This window comes from Physella acuta, unplaced genomic scaffold, assembly GCF_028476545.2.
Source record: "Physella acuta isolate Inbredline_101_S28 unplaced genomic scaffold, ASM2847654v3 ptg001377l, whole genome shotgun sequence".
NCBI classification, from domain to species: Eukaryota; Metazoa; Mollusca; class Gastropoda; family Physidae; genus Physella; species Physella acuta.
Window position 1 is genome coordinate 712,901 of NW_026732892.1, and position 16,413 is coordinate 729,313.

The 16,413-nt window shown below is 39.4% G+C and overlaps 1 protein-coding gene across 2 annotated transcripts; it reads left to right on the forward strand.

Moving 5' to 3' along the window:
• The first annotated feature begins 5,592 nt into the window (after positions 1-5,592).
• Positions 5,593-16,137, forward strand: LOC131927147 (GLIPR1-like protein 1). Of its 2 annotated transcripts, none has more exons than XM_059282863.1 (7): positions 5,593-5,719; positions 8,769-9,013; positions 9,761-9,917; positions 10,396-10,508; positions 13,815-13,927; positions 14,944-15,041; positions 15,708-16,137. In XM_059282863.1, the coding sequence occupies exons 2-7, from the start codon at positions 8,777-8,779 to the stop codon at positions 15,782-15,784; spliced, it is 795 nt and encodes a 264-aa protein (XP_059138846.1). In that variant the 5' UTR covers positions 5,593-5,719; positions 8,769-8,776; the 3' UTR covers positions 15,785-16,137. The 2 variants fall into 2 exon arrangements, with proteins under 2 accessions (XP_059138846.1, XP_059138847.1); XM_059282864.1 differs by lacking the exon at positions 5,593-5,719 and adding an exon at positions 7,529-7,603.
• The last annotated feature ends 276 nt before the right edge of the window (positions 16,138-16,413 follow it).

The window sequence follows — 16,413 nt, forward strand, 5'->3', positions numbered from 1 at the left end:
GGTGTATAATGTTGTTATCGGGGTGTAGGATGTTGCTGTCTGTGTGTAGGATGTTGCTGTCTGAATGTAGGATGTTGCTGTCTGTGTGTAGGATGTTGCTGTCTGGATGTAGGATGTTGCTGTCTGGATGTAGGATGTTGCTGTCTGTGTGTAGGATGTTGCTGTCTGGGTGTAGGATGTTGTGGTCTGGATGTAGGATGTTGTGGTCTGGATGTATGATGTTGCTGTCTGGGTGTAGGATGTTGTGGTCTGGATGTATGATGTTGCTGTCTGGGTGTAGGATGTTGCTGTCTGGATGTAGGATGTTGCTTTCTGGATGTAGGATGTTGTGGTCTGGATGTAGGATGTTGCTGTCTGCATGTAAGATGTTGTTGTCTGGGTGTATGATGTTGTTGTCTGGGTGTAGGATGTTGCTGTCTCTGTGTAGGATGTTGCTGTTTGGATGTAGGATGTTGCTGTCTGGATGTATGATGTTGCTGTCTGGATGTAGGATGTTGCTGTCTGGGTGTAGGATGTTGCTGTCTGGGTGTAGGATGTTGCTGTCTCTGTGTAGGATGTTGCTGTCTGAATGTAGGATGTTGCTGTCTGGATGTATGATGTTGCTGTCTGGGTGTAGGATGTTGCTGTCTGGATGTATGATGTTGCTGTCTGGATGTAGGATGTTGCTGTCTGGATGTATGATGTTGCTGTCTGGGTGTAGGATGTTGCTGTCTGGGTGTAAGATGTTGCTGTCTGGGTGTATAATGTTGTTGTTGGGGTGTAGGATGTTGCTGTCTCTGTGTAGGATGTTGCTGTCTGGGTGTAGGATGTTGCTGTCTGGGTGTAAGATGTTGCTGTCTCTGTGTAGGATGTTGCTGTTTGGGTGTAGATTTTTGCTGTCTGGGTGTAGGATGTTGCTGTCTGGGTGTAGATTTTTGCTGTCTGGGTGTAGGATGTTGCTGTCTGGATGTAGGATGTTGCTGTCTGGATGTATGATGTTGCTGTCTGGGTGTAGGATGTTGCTGTCTGTGTGTAGGATGTTGTTGTCTAGGTGTAGGATGTTGCTGTCTGGATGTAGGATGTTGCTGTCTGGATGTAGGATGTTGCTGTCTGGATGTATGATGTTGCTGTCTGGGTGTAGGATGTTGCTGTCTGTGTGTAGGATGTTGTTGTCTGCATGTAGGATGTTGCTGTCTGGATGTAGGATGTTGCTGTCTGGGTGTAGGATGTTGCTGTCTGGATGTAGGATGTTGCTGTCTGGGTGTAGGATGTTGCTAATGTAAAGAATTCTATACTCACTCGAAACACCGACTAGAGGTCGTGCGATACTCACCCTTAACTAGTTGAGTGTTGCAAATGAATAAATCAGTATACGTCAGCTACTAAACTTTTACAACAGCCGTTGTATACGGGTTGTGTGGTTCTAATGTCTATAGTTGAAATATTTTAATCTGCATACCTAGTTCTCGTGCTTCAAACGCAAATAACTCTCGAGTTACCGTCTCAACTGAAATCTCAAGTTATCAAGAGATTCAAATTGCTTTAAAACATGCCCATCTAAACATTAAAGACGTGCATAATGCCTTGATGAGGTGTTGGCATATTTCACTGATCAAGGTGGTACAAGCTTGTACCTGCTCCTTCCCCACACAATAATTACAGACAGGTCAAGATGACCTATCGACTTCAGGAGGTCAGGGTGAATTAGTGAACTTGATCAATTCAGTGGTGTTTGAATTAGTGACTTTAAAACTTGATCAATTCAATGGTGTTTGAATTAGTGACTTTAGAACTTGATCAATTCAGTGGTGTTTGAAATGTTGACTTTAGGACTTGGTCAATTCAATGGTGTTTGAATTAGTGACTTTAGAACTTGATCAATTCAATGGTGTTTGAATTAGTGACTTTAGAACTTGATCAATTCAATGGTGTTTGAATTAGTGACTTTAGAACTGAATCAATTCAATGGTGTTTAAATTAGTGACTTTAGAACTTGATCAATTCAATGGTGTTTGAATTAGTGACTTTAGGACTTGATCAATTCAGTGCTGTTTGAATTATTGATTTTAGAACTTGATCAATTCTAGTGTTTGAGTTATGGACGCCGGGACTTGATCAATTCAATGGTGTTTGAAATGTTGACATTAGGACTTGATCAATTCAATGGTGTTTTAATTAGTGACTTTAGAACTTGATCAATTTATTGGTGTTTGAATTAGTGACTTTAGAACTGAGTCAATTCAATGGAGTTTGAAATGTTGACTTTAGGACTTGATCAATTCAATGCTGTTTGCATTATTGACTTTAGAACTTGATCAATTCAATGGAGTTTGAAATGTTGACTTTAGGACTTGATCAATTCAATGCTGTTTGCATTATTGACTTTAGAACTTGATCAATTTAATGGTTTTTGAACTAAAGACTTTAGGACTTGATCAATTTAATGGTGTTTGAATTAGAGACTTTAGGACTTAATCAATTTAATGGTGTTTGCATTGGTGACTTTAGGACTTGATCAATTCAATGGTGTTTGAATTAGAGACGTACACGTGTACTTAACTTCCACTAACAAGCTGGTAGCTGAGATAAAGAGATATTTTAGCATGCCTCAGTTCCAGACATGGTACAATTTATTCTGTACTGCTGTAAATACAACATAGCTAATGACACAAGATTATAGCTTTATTCTGTACTGCTCTAACTACAACATAACTAATGACACACTTTTATAGCTTTATTCTGTACTGCTGTAAATACAACATAACTAATGACACAAGTTTATAGCTTTATTCTGTACTGCTGTAAATACAACATAACTAATGACACAAGATTACAGCTTTATTCTGTACTGCTCTAACTACAACATAACTAATGACACACGTTTATAGCTTTATTCTGTACTGCTGTAAATACAACATAACTAATGACACAGTTTATAGCTTTATTCTGTACTGCTGTAACTATAACATAACTAATGACACAAGTTTACAGCCAGTAAAAATTTATGTTGCCTATAGAGAGAAGCATTTATTGCGCACGACTGCTAACCTGAATGTCTTGAGTTCGGGTCACAGACTCCAGTGGGTAGAAAGTCCTGAGTCCACTCAGTTGTGGTAACTTACCAAACTATGAAACTGACAACAACTGTCAAAACGATTGACAGCTACAATATTCCAGATAATCTATAACCTCCAATCAATATTTCAGATAATCTATAACCCCCAATCGATATTCCAGATAATCTATAACTTCAAATAAATAGTTCAGATAATCTGTAACATCCAGTGAATATTTCAGATAATGTTTAACCTCCAATAGTCGTTATAATTGTCCCCCTTACACTGTTAAAAATGTGTTAACCATTCCCTGGTTTGCATCATAAACAATATATTGTGTGTAGTTTAGGTCTGTTTCCGGTAAAACATTTAAATGACATTCACACACCTCTGTATATACACCCAAATGACATATCAGTTTAACTGTACAAGTACAATTTTGTCTTTTAATTGAATGGTTACAATGGTTATACGTGACAGCATATTATCTGCTGACGTACTTGATCTGCTTACATATTTTATCTGCTTGTTTAAACTAATAGATGATAAATTGTTTTAAAAAGCATTTATAAATCATTCAATAGACAAAATCCCTAGTACACATTGTCGAGATGTACACATTAAAAAGTTAACAAATAACGTTAACACATGTGTTCTGGTTAGGTTTAGTTGTGTTACTGTGTCTACACATCAGTGATCAGCCACTAACGTTAACACATGTGTTCTGGTTAGGTTTAGTTGTGTTACTGTGTCTACACATCAGCCACTAACGTTAACATATGTGTTCTGGTGATGGTTAGGTTTACTGTTGTTATTTACACCGCCGTGCATGACTTTTGTTGGTCTGGTGCCCGATGTTTGCCTGTGAAAGATGAGGTGGAAAAATTAGCAAAGTGAAAATTATTTAAAAAAAGAAATTTATGGAAAGATGTGAGTGCACACTTACAGAGGAAGCGACGGTTGGAAGGACCGACGTGTCCTGCCGGATGTCCTGCCGGATGTCCTACAGTGCCATTTTTTAAAAATAACTATAAAGAAAAGCGCGAGTCTCTTCCTAAATATTAGTAAAGGTATCCAATAGACACTTAAGTGAACCACGCTAATTTATTTTCTACTTTTTAGTGCATTATCACACAAAAGTTTGTTATGAAAACGTTTTTTATGACATTTTTAAATGATTGAACGTCCTGATTGATTCAGCTGCTGCCGCGTGTTTTGATGAGATATATTTTCTGATCCTCTGTTCATCCCCCAACCTAGAGGACAAGGATATTCGAGCCTGGGACTTATGGGATTAGTAAACATGCGCTTAACTACCCGACCAAGTATATGTTTATTTATGCGTACAAGTATGTATGTATATGTGGGCAGCCTATTGATTTATTATTTACATTAATATGTTGTTTGAAACATTTTTCTGTGAAGTATGCACTAAGCTACCCTTATATGTATTAGCAGTAAGACAGGGATTCTCTCCTGGATTAATTACAGTAATTAAAATAGAGGCCTAATCTTAAAAGCCGTAGTAATGTGAGTACATGAGACATGTAACAAGACCGCAGGAGTTGATACAATAGTTTTCAACCAACCAGATGTAAATACACTGCTAAAGAAATTCTAGTGTAACAGAATTTCGCTGAGATGGATAATCCCATCGGACACTTAAAAATTGGAGGATTCTAGCGAATAACAAGCAACAGCCCACAAATGTTACCGTTTATTTAGGATCAAGTTACAGAAATTAATAAATCTGATTTTAAAATTAGGGAACAGTGGCGTTAATATGGATTTTGAAATCCGTATGTTAAATTGACATCGATATAGGCCTACTCGCCTATAAAACTAACACCAAACATGTAATTAGTATGCTAAATGCATGTTTAAACTATGTGCTCAGGTTTAATTTTTAAACACAACAGCTGAGCTTATCATTAAATCATGGTGTGGTTAATTTTAAACATCGTACCACTGTACTAAGCGACTAATAAAGAAAACAGATAGGCCCCTAGTTCCGATGAGAGTCAATTTATGTATGTTTTAGGCTTATATTTGATCATTGCGTAATACACAAACATAATATGTTTTTGAATAATATGTTTTTGAAATATATATTTGTTGCCTGTACGACCATTTGTAGTATAAGTGGCGTCACTATTTGGGCCATACGTACAGCAAACCACACAATCCCTTCAAATATTGAGATCTTACAAACAGATGAATGCTGGTCATTAATAATTGTATTGTTTCGTTTAAAATAATTACATTATTTTTTTAAGTGGCGGGTAGGAAGATAGTTCGACAACAAATTACCGCACATACGCACTCACACACACGCAGACAGTGCGCGCACACACACACACACTCAGGTATACACACATATACACAACCATACACATACAGACACTCACGCACGCGCACACACACATGAATGCACACACACACACACACCAGCCCAATGATGCACCGTCACTATGAGCGTCTGCAGCTCCATGTACAAGCAACATCAGGAGAAAAAAAACAAACTACCCAGTTGTTATGACGTATGTCCTAATTACCGGTCGATGTGAGTACTTAAATAGATGTCAAGATAGAGCACACAAGCAGTCGCTAGTTGGTGAGTGAGCAGCAGACTACTAAACACAGGAGTCCCGCGGTACACTGACACCAGCGCTATAGACTACCGGGTAAGTCATTTATCTTATAAATACCTGCTTCATTAGACCGTCATTATTGTACCTGACAGCTCAATTAGCTCACGTCTTTATCAAACGTCACGCTTTTGGAACAATTTTTAAATTGCCCCGGCCCTCTTTAAATACGTCACATTTCCAGTTATTACCCATTCAAAGTTGGAATTCTTGTCTTCTCAAAACAGGAATTTCCTTAAAATTTATTAACTGAACCTGATCAACATTGAATGGACTCTAAAGATTAAATTGCTTTTTTTTTTAAATGTTTTTTTTTAAAAATGCGACATACGGGCTAAAATTTTCTAAAATTACTTTATAAAATGCGAAAAATGGCGACACACTTTCCGAACTCCCCCACCATCAACTCCGACCCCCCACCTGCTATTAGTGAAACCGTTATCGACGTCCCTCTAAACACGCAGCTTTTAACTCTTAAATCAGAGTTAAACTTCATGCCATTCTTCAATCAAACGAAATGGAAATTGATTGAATGTATAGATCTAGTTGTCATTTTATAACAATTTTTTAAAAAGTTTTAAATCTCATTTATACATAGTAAAAATATTAAAATGGGATCATAACCAAACTTTTTTATTTTTAGCGACCAAACTCTTACATATGTTAGCGACCAAACTCTTACATACGAGGAAAATGGCCCGTTGAGAAAGGATCCAACGGGCGCTAAGTTGATAGTGCTATTTTCTCTAAACAAAAACAACCCCCCCCCTCCAAAACATGTCTACCGTCCCATTCAGCGAAATATAATTATATACTTTTTCCACTGTCCGCCCCCTCCAAGAAATTCTACCCCGCCCCCGAAAATTTCAAGTACCCCCACCCCTCTCCGGGGAGGAAAAAGTCTGAAAGAAACACTGGTCGCATTTGTAGATCATACAAACTAAAGGAAGAACCTGGGCGGGGTCTCGCCCCTACCGGAAGAGATGCATGAAAAAAACTGTGCACGCTAAACACTTTTTAGATTAGAAAAAGTTCCTCCCTCCGGAGAGGAAAAAGTCTGAAAGAAACACTGGTGTCGCGCTTAGCCACTACCCGAAGAATTGCATGAAAGAAACTCTGCACGCAAACCACTTTTTAGATTAGACACATGTATTAGGCTGTAATTTTATTATAGAGTATCGATGACGACATTTCTTTTGAGTTGGGGGTGTGGGTAGGCTTAGACGTTCTTACGCGGTGTTTGGGCTTCGCCCCTACCCGAAGAATTGTATGAAAGAAACTCTTCACACAAACCACTTTTAAGATTAGGCAATATTGGCTTTTTAATTCAATGTTTACTCGAGAATCAATGACGTCATATTATTTTATGCACTTTCCCGGCTTGAGACTATTTTTTGCTATATACTCAATGTGACGTCATGTTTCGCTTCCGTTTCACTATGCATGTTTTTGATTCGCTTGTGTTTTCTCTATAGCGTTCTTGTCAGATAGATACACAGATAGATAGATAGATAGATAGACAGACAGCGAAACTATTTTAGTATTAATGATGGCGATCAAACTCTTACATATTTTAGCGACCAAACTCTTACATATGTTAGCACCAAAGCTTTTATTAAAGAAATCAAATTAGTTTTATTTTCTTATTTCCTGTGTACACAAACGTCACTCAGAAAGTTGATATGCGTAAAAATTGTTTCAATTTTTTTTTTTTTGTAAATAAAAATGTATTCTAAATTCTAAATGACGTTAGCGACGAGCAGCTGTTAACTAATGGCGGAATGATTGTGACCTACACAAAGATCAAATTGTCTGCGGTCTATAAAGCGGCAGTAGCTCTATGCCGCTGTTTCTATCTGCCTGTATCACTGTTCGGACTAAGGCGTTAAGGTTAATCTAGTGACAGGAACTTGCCGTGGGGTTGGTGTTAAGGCTAGGGTTAATTTTCAAGCGAGGTATATGGTAGGGATACTCCAAAGATTGAAAGTGTCCCCCGTAGATTTTATTTTGGTATTTTCTTCCAGAATCTATCCGTAAATCTCCCATCTTATATTATAAAATTAATCCCCGTAGAAACTAGTTGATATCTATCTAAGGGAAAGAAGGATGTAACTTGTAAATATTATATCATCCTTAATTACTTCCCTTTAATGTAGTCATGTTTCTTTACAACCCTGATCTAATATTTTCTTTAGATATTAAAAATAAAATACTTAAAAAAAACTTTTTAAAAAACCACGTTTTTCTTGTGGACTAAAAAGTAGAAAATAATTTTTCTTTTGTGCTTCCTCGAGCTGTGCAGGTTCTTGTGATGACTGACAAAAAACGTGGGTACGTTCACCATCAAATTTCCCGACCCATCTGCCCGACCCACGTTTTTTGTCAGTTATCACAAGAACCTGCACAGCTCGAGGAAGCACAAAAGAAAAATTTATTTTCTACTTTTTAGTCCACAAGAAAAACGTGTTTTTTTTTTAAAGTTTTTTTTAAGTATTTTATTTTCTCCTTTTTAGTCCGTTGCTACACGTGAAAAACGTGGTTTTTAAAAAGTTTTTTATATAGTTTATTTTCTACTTTATCTAATGACTTGATTAAGTATGACTTGACTAAGTGTTTATAAATACACGGACTAAAAATCTTGAGCGACCAATACGCTTTAAACAGAGAAAGGGCGTAATTTAATTAAGCCTACATGCCGTGACCAGGATTCGAACATGGGTTGTCGCGGCCACAACGCGAAGTACTACCCACTATACGATCACGGCCAGCGCGCTCACATCGATTGGGGCCGAAGTAACTGGGTCAATAGGCCTCCAGTCTTGTCGGTATGTTTAGAAATCATGTCCTCGATTTTATGGTCCTTGGGGCGTAATTTAATTAAGCTAATTTAGGTCTCTAATTGCTAGTTTTTATGATTGCATCTGAAATTGTTAGGCGAAAATAGCCTGCATTCCAAATTTCAGATCTCTAGAGCAATCAGAAGTGGGATAATTTTCGATGTCAATTTTAACAACAAACATCCAAACAAACAAACAAATAAACGCAAAGCTGAGTTAAGAAAAACGTGTTAAAAATTTGTCTGAAGGCTAAGGAATGTCTACCACACGGTACCTGACCCTGGCCATCATGGCGGCCATCTTGATTCCAGCCACCTGTCTGTTAGTCTCACACACCCGTGAGGACATCTTCAGACGGCCGGTACCAAACTTTGTCCGGACGGAAATCGGCGACAGAACGACCTTCACCCCAGAGGAGAAGCAGCGGATCCTCCAAATCGCCAACTCGTACAGGAGTATCGTGGAGCCGCCTGCCACTGGCATGCGCGAGTTGGCAAGTGTTGTAGTGTTCTTCTATAGCATCAGTCTTGTCTGTGGCAAGTGTTGTAGTGTTCTTCTATAGCATCAGTCGTGTCTGTGGCAAGTGTTGTAGTGTTCTTCTATAGCATCAGTCGTGTCTGTGGCAAGTGTTGTAGTGTTCTTCTATAGCATCAGTCGTGTCTGTGGCAAGTGTTGTAGTGTTCTTCTATAGCATCCGTCGTGGCTGTGGCAAGTGTTGTAGTGTTCTTCTATAGCATCAGTCGTGTCTGTGGCAAGTGTTGTAGTGTTCTTCAATAGCATCAGTCGTGGCTGTGGCAAGTGTTGTAGTGTTCTTCTATAGCATCAGTCGTGGCTGTGGCAAGTGTTGTAGTGTTCTTCTATAGCATCAGTTTATAAGTTTATAATTCCCATGTGTTGCAGCTGTGGTTTAAGTTTGTAATTCCCATGTTTTCAGCCGTGGTTTAAGTTTATAATTCCCATGTTTGTAGCTGTGGTTTAAGTTTATAATTCCCATGTTTTCAGCTGTGGTTTAAGTTTATAATTCCCATGTTTGCAGCTGTGGTTTAAGTTTATAATTCCCATGTTTGTAGCTGTGGTTTAAGTTTATAATTCCCATGTTTGTAGCTGTGGTTTAAGTTTATAATTCCCATGTTTGTAGCTGTGGTTTAAGTTTTTAATTCCCATGTTTTCAGCCGTGGTTTAAGTTTATAATTCCCATGTTTTCAGCCGTGGTTTAAGTTTATAATTCCCATGTTTGCAGATGTGGGACGAAGATCTGGAGGAGTTCGCCAAAAACTGGACCCAGAAATGTATTGGCACCCACAGTCACAGGAACATGACCAAAAAGTTTATGAAAGACAAACCTCACACCTGGAAGGTGTGGGACTACATGGGGGAGGCAATCTACTACAATTATGGTGGGTGGAGTCCCGGGGGTGGGGGAGGCACTCTTTTACAATCATGGTGGGTAGAGTCCCGGGGGTGGGGGAGGCACTCTACTACAATCATGGTGGGTAAAGTCCCGGGGATGGGGAGTCGCTCTACTACAATCATGGTGGGTAGAGTTCCGGGGATGGGGGAGGCACTCTACTACAATCATGGTGGGTAGAGTCCCAGTGGTGGGGGAGGCACTCTACTACAATCATGGTGGGTAAAGTCCCGGGGTGGATCCCGGGGGTGGGGGAGTCGCTCTACTACAATCATGGTGGGTAGAGTTCGGGATGGGGTAGGCGTTGTTCTACAATCATATTGAGCGGAACCCCTGTGGTGGGGAGGGGAACTGAGGAAGCGTTGGTTGCTAGATCAACAACTATGTTTAGAACTGTATTAGGTGTATTGTGTGCAGGCCAATGGGTAAAACATTAGGGGGAAAAATTACATATGTTTTAAATGTAGGTTCTACATATAGCATCGAGGAAGCCTTTTGGATGTTTTGGAATGAAGGCAAAGATTACGACATCAAACAGCCAAAATGTACACATATATATACCTGTGGTCACTATCAAGTGGTGAGTAGCTTATAACTGTTGTAGTGGTCAGCTCTACACATTTTGTTTGTATATGTAAACATCGTGCATGGAGTAAGTTATACAAAATGTTTCCAGTTTTTACTTTCTCGTATACAGAGTATAGAGAAAATATTATTTAATCGTGAACAAAAATCACATGAAATTTTGTCAGTTTTCACCGTTTTACACCTCAGTCCTTCATCACATCCGGAGTATGGAGGACTAATTTTAATCGGGCAATAATTATTAATCCAAGTTTACCAAAAATGTTACGTTTTATGCGTAATCGAGTCTGAAAAACTGGGCTTTGCAATTCTGTCCGTGTGTGTGTGTATGTGCGTCTGTGAACACGATAACTTGAGTACCGTTACATCTAGGTTGATGATATTTCATATATAGTACTAGCCGTCCCGGTCAGGCCCTGCTCTGGCTTCTGTGAAAACCTTTCTGTTAAAGACCATTACCTGTGTGTTTACTAATCATCATAAACCCGGCATTGCCCACCCAAACCACAACCAACCAAAACCTAAACAACAAAACGCTAACATAACGCTAACACAATTACAAATACAAACGAAAACAAAAACCTAACAACAAACCCAACCACAACCACAAACACCAATACGAAGACAAAGAGAAAAAAAACGAAAAAGCAAACGAAAACAAACCAAATCCAAACGCAAAACCAACCACAAACACAAACCCAAAGAAAGAAATCACAAACAAAAAAGCAAACGAAAACAAACCAAATCCAAACGCAAAACCAACCACAAACACAAATACAAACACAAACTCAAAGAAAAAAAAACACAAACGAAAAAAGAAAGAACAAAAACGAACCAAATCAAAACGTAACCACTAACGCAAACCCAACCTAAACACAATGAAAATACAAACGCGAACATAAACGCAAAGTGCTCACAGTCTAGAATTTTTGTTATTTTTTTAAAAATGTGTTTAATGAACATGCCGACAATTATTACTATCAGTTTGAAAAATGAAAATTATTTCCCAACACTTTCAATAGTAATTTTTTAACTCATAAATTTAGACAAATGCGCACGGTAATAGTCTAACACTTTAATCCATGGAAGTATGTCAACGACAAACATATTTATTTTTACATACAGAATTGAGCTTTATATATTAGATTATGTCAAAATTCAGCAATTTCCGTTGACCGGAAGTAGTAATTTACGCTATTTCCGATTTCTCAAAAAATATATGTGAATTTACAAAGTACTAATAATATTCCGCACTATTATACACATATTGTTCGGCGTTTAGTTGGTGCGCAATTCTTTTTTCTATGAGATTCTATTCTATTTTTTTAAAAGTTTAAGTACTTAACAAACCGGGAATGATCTCCCCTAAACTTTCTCGAATATATGTATATATATATATATATATATATATATATATATATATATATATATATATATATATATATATATATATATATATATCTTCTGGAAGACGTTAGAAAACAAGCTGCAAGCGCGCCTTACAGTCCCCTCTCTTCCTCTCTATTGCTACCACCCCCACCCCCTCACATGGTCTGGTGAGCTGGAGTTCACGCTAAATGTTTACAAAACAATCGTAGAGCCGGGTTTGTTGACGGCTATTAGGGGCAGATAATTTAGTTTGAAACGATTTTAAACTTAGAGGAGGTAACTAAGAGGAGGCTGTTTCACGGGGGGGGGGGGGGAGGAGGGTATGGGTTGCGGGAAAAGAGGGTGGGGTTAGTATCGTTCTTAACAACCTACCGATAGTGTTTTAAAGCAAATATTTTCAGTGGCGTCATTGGTACTGTCGAATTCACAAATTATGAATTACTGAAAAGTAGAAAATAAAACAACTAAATAGCGGCGTATGATATGCCGCGGGTCGGCTCGTTCTTATATAAAACAACAGGGATGGCAACTCGGGATAAAAACATGACTTTTAATCCACTTTAAATACTTAAACTTTTTAAAATAGAATAAAATCTCGTAGAAAAAAAGAATCGCACACCAAGTGAACGTCATATAAAAAGTGCAAAATAGTGCGGAATATTATTAGTACTTTATAAATTCACATGCGTTTTTTGAGAAATCGGAAATAGAGAAAATTATTACTTCCGGTCAAACGGGAATTACTCAAAATTTGATAGAAGGTATAGAATTAGATCTTTTACTTACATGTGAAATTTCATTTATGTATCTGAAATAGTACTCAAGTTATAGGCTTTTGAAAATTTGAAAGTAGAAAAAGTTCCACTTCCGGTTATCAAATGTTGATACGGATCTACGATTTTGATATAATACTTATATATGAAATTTCATCAACCTAGCTGTAACGGTACTCAAGTTATCGTGTTTACACACACACACACACAGACATACGGACAGAATTGGATAACCTAGTTTTTCCGACTCCATTACGCATAAAACGCCAAAATTTTTATATATCTGGATATATAATTTTTGTCCGATTGAAATAAATCCTCTACATCCCAGATGTGATGATGGACTAAGGAGTAAAAAGGTGAAAACTGTCCAAATTTAATGTGATTTTTGTGCACGATTACAAGACTTTCTCTATACTTCGTATATACGAGAAAGTAAAAATAGATTTAAAAATCATGTCTACATCCCGAGTTGCCATCCCCCCAGGGGAGTAGCGAGGGGGGTGCGGGGGGTGCGGACAGCACCGGGTGACACCATTTAGGGGGGTGACACCAAGGCAAAAAATAGAAAAATATATCGAGAAAAACTTGAGGGAGGGGGGGGGGTGCAAATCGAAAGTTTGAGGGGGGTGCAAATTGAAAACTTGAAAGTTTGTCCCCGGGAAGGGTCGCTACGCCTCTGGGGGGTGACACCATTAAGTGCCGCACCGGGTGACACCCGACCTCGCTACGCCACTGCATCCCCCGTAGTGTTTTTTAAGAATATTCGAGAAAGTTTAGGGGATATCACTCCCAGTTTATTTATAATGTATTGTGTACAGAGTAAGGTACATAGGGCCTACTTCAGTGATTGACCAGGTTAGGTGTAAGGTGTAATGACCTGAATGTGTGTTGGAAAAATATTTAAGTTGCGATGCTAATATGATAGTTCATGCAATTATGCTTGAATTTAATAAAACATTGTGACCGATGTTTACTGATATAGATTATCAATCATTGTAGATTATTACTGCAATAGATCACTCAATCATGATAACTATTACCGAGAGTGACCTTGCAATCATGACTGTTATTGCTAAGATAGTTATCTCAATCATTGTTGATATTGCCGCGATTGACCATACAATCATGATTGACAGATAACGACAGCCAAGACCAGCAGGGTGGGATGTGCCCTCAACAAATGCCAACACTTCAGCAAAAGCACGTACCCAACCCCCGCCATCTTTTTAGCCTGCTCGTTTGATGCCAGGCAAGTCGATAGTTCGGCTCTAAGAATTGAAACAATAATTTCAATGAAACATTCTAGCAATGAGATGACTTGTCGTGTGGTGATGTCGTGTGTTGATGTCGTGAGATGATGTCGTATGGTGATGTCGTGTGGTGATGTCATGTGGTGATGTGGTATTCGTGTGGAGATGTCGTGTGGTGATGTCGTGTGGTGATGGCGTGTGGTGATGTCGTGTGGCGATGTCGTGTGGTGATGTCGTGTGGTGATGTCGTGTGGTGATGTCGTGTGGTGATGTCGTGTGGTGATGTCGTGTGATGATGTCGTGTGGTGATGTCGTGTGGTGATGTCGTGTGGAGATGTGGTATTCGTGTGGTGATGTCGTGTGGTGATGTCGTGTGGTGATGTGTGGTGATGTCGTGTGGAGATGTCGTGTGGTGATGTCGTGTGGTGATGTCGTGTGGTGATGTGTGGTGATGTCGTGTGGAGATGTCGTGTGGTGATGTCGTGTGATAATGTCGTGTGGTGATGTCGTGTGGTGATGTCGTGTGGCGATGTCGTGTGGTGATGTCGTGTGGTGATGTCATGTGGTGATGTCATGTGGTGATGTCATGTGGAGATGTGGTATTCGTGTGGTGATGTCGTGTGGTGATGTCGTGTGGTGATGTGTGGTGATGTCGTGTGGTGATGTCGTGTGGTGATGTGTGGTGATGTCGTGTGGTGATGTCGTGTGGTGATGTCGTGTGGTGATGTCGTGTGGTGATGTCGTGTGGTGATGTCGTGTGGAGATGTCGTGTGGTGATGTCGTGTGGTGATGTCGTGTGATGATGTCGTGTGGTGATGTCGTGTGATGATGTCGTGTGGTGATGTCGTGTGGTAATGTCATGGATTTTGCATAGGGTCGATGCTTTTATTGTACTTAAGAAGTTCTGCAGACGTGTATCGCCTGATACTGGACAAGATAGTTTTGTCAGCTTGAAATAGTCTTTGGATCAACGCGTATGTACTAGAGAGCTAACACGTCATTGTCCCCTCCACAGATACTTTGAGGATGCGCGGCCGTACGAGGTGGGAAGCAGATGCTCGGCGTGTAGAGGTTATGGGTACAGCTTCCAGTACTGCAGGCACGGTCTCTGCAGTGAGTACAATTAGCACTTCCGGTTTGTTGCACGAGATTTGTGCCAAGTACAGTCTTTGTTTTATTTTTGTAGCGAAACGTGGGTCAGTAGAGTATGTGGTTGTGTGGTAGTATGTGGTAGTGTGTGGTTGTGTGGTAGTGTGTGGTAGTATGTGATTGTGTGGTAGTGTGTGGTAGTGTGTGGTAGTATGTGGTAGCATGTGGTATGTGGTAGTGTGTGGTAGTGTGTGGTAGTGTGTGGTAATGTGTGGTAAAATGTGGTAGTGTGTGGTGGTGTGTGGTTGTGTGTAGCAGTGTGTGGTGGAATGTGGTAGTGTGTGGTGGTGTGTGGTTGTGTGTAGCAGTGTGTGGTAGAATGTGGTAGTGTGTGGTAGTGTGTGGTAGTGTGTGATAAAATGTGGTAGTGTGTGGTGGTGTGTGGTTGTGTGTGGTAGTGTGTGGTAGTGTGTGGTAGTGTGTGTAATTTGTATAGCTGTACCTGAACAGTCACTGGGTATATAGTAGCAAGGTCACTGTAGAACATCTAATCATCGTTGGATATAGTTATCATTAGATGCCCCATCGCCACTCTTGTAAATATAATCTGTAATAAGTAGAAGCTAAAATAGAAGTTATATGTGTTGAAATTGGCTTTTCACTAAAATGTGTTTGTGTCTCATCTTTTAGTCTCGCCTAATATGAGGAAATACAACACTGGATACGACGGGAGCACAGACAGCGTGGGCGTCACTGGGCTTCAGTAGATGGTCACATTATGTGGGCGTCACTGGGCTTCAGTAGATGGTCACACAATGTGGGCGTCACTAGGCTTCAGTAGATGGTCACACAATGTGGGCGTCACTGGGCTTCAGTAGATGGTCACACTATATGGGCGTCACTGGGCTTCAGTAGATGGTCACATTATGTGGGCGTCACTTGGCTGCAGAAGATGGTCAACAACACAAGCCGCCAGCTATTGAAAGAATGACATCATTTGTATCAAATTCTCTTAAATTTTCTCTAACTATATTTATGTGTTCACTATTCGTAATTTATTTGCTTTACATACACGATGTTCATATAATCATTTCGTGGCAATTTAAAAAAATTCTTTCACTTTCTGAAAACTGTGTTCTTGTTACAATATCATTTACATTGTAGACATCACGTCTTGTCCAGTTTGTCTAAGGGTGTCAGCGGCATTTTGTGGGAGATGAGATGGACGGGGGGAGGGGGGGACGATGGGAGTGCACATACTTCTGTGTTGATACAACTGTTGTACTCCTTGAAAAAGATAGACTCAGTGCCATAGGCCGAAATCTGAAAAACCGACATGAATAAAAAGCCGAAACGGATAAAAATATCATATAAAATGTTTTAATAACAAGCTTTT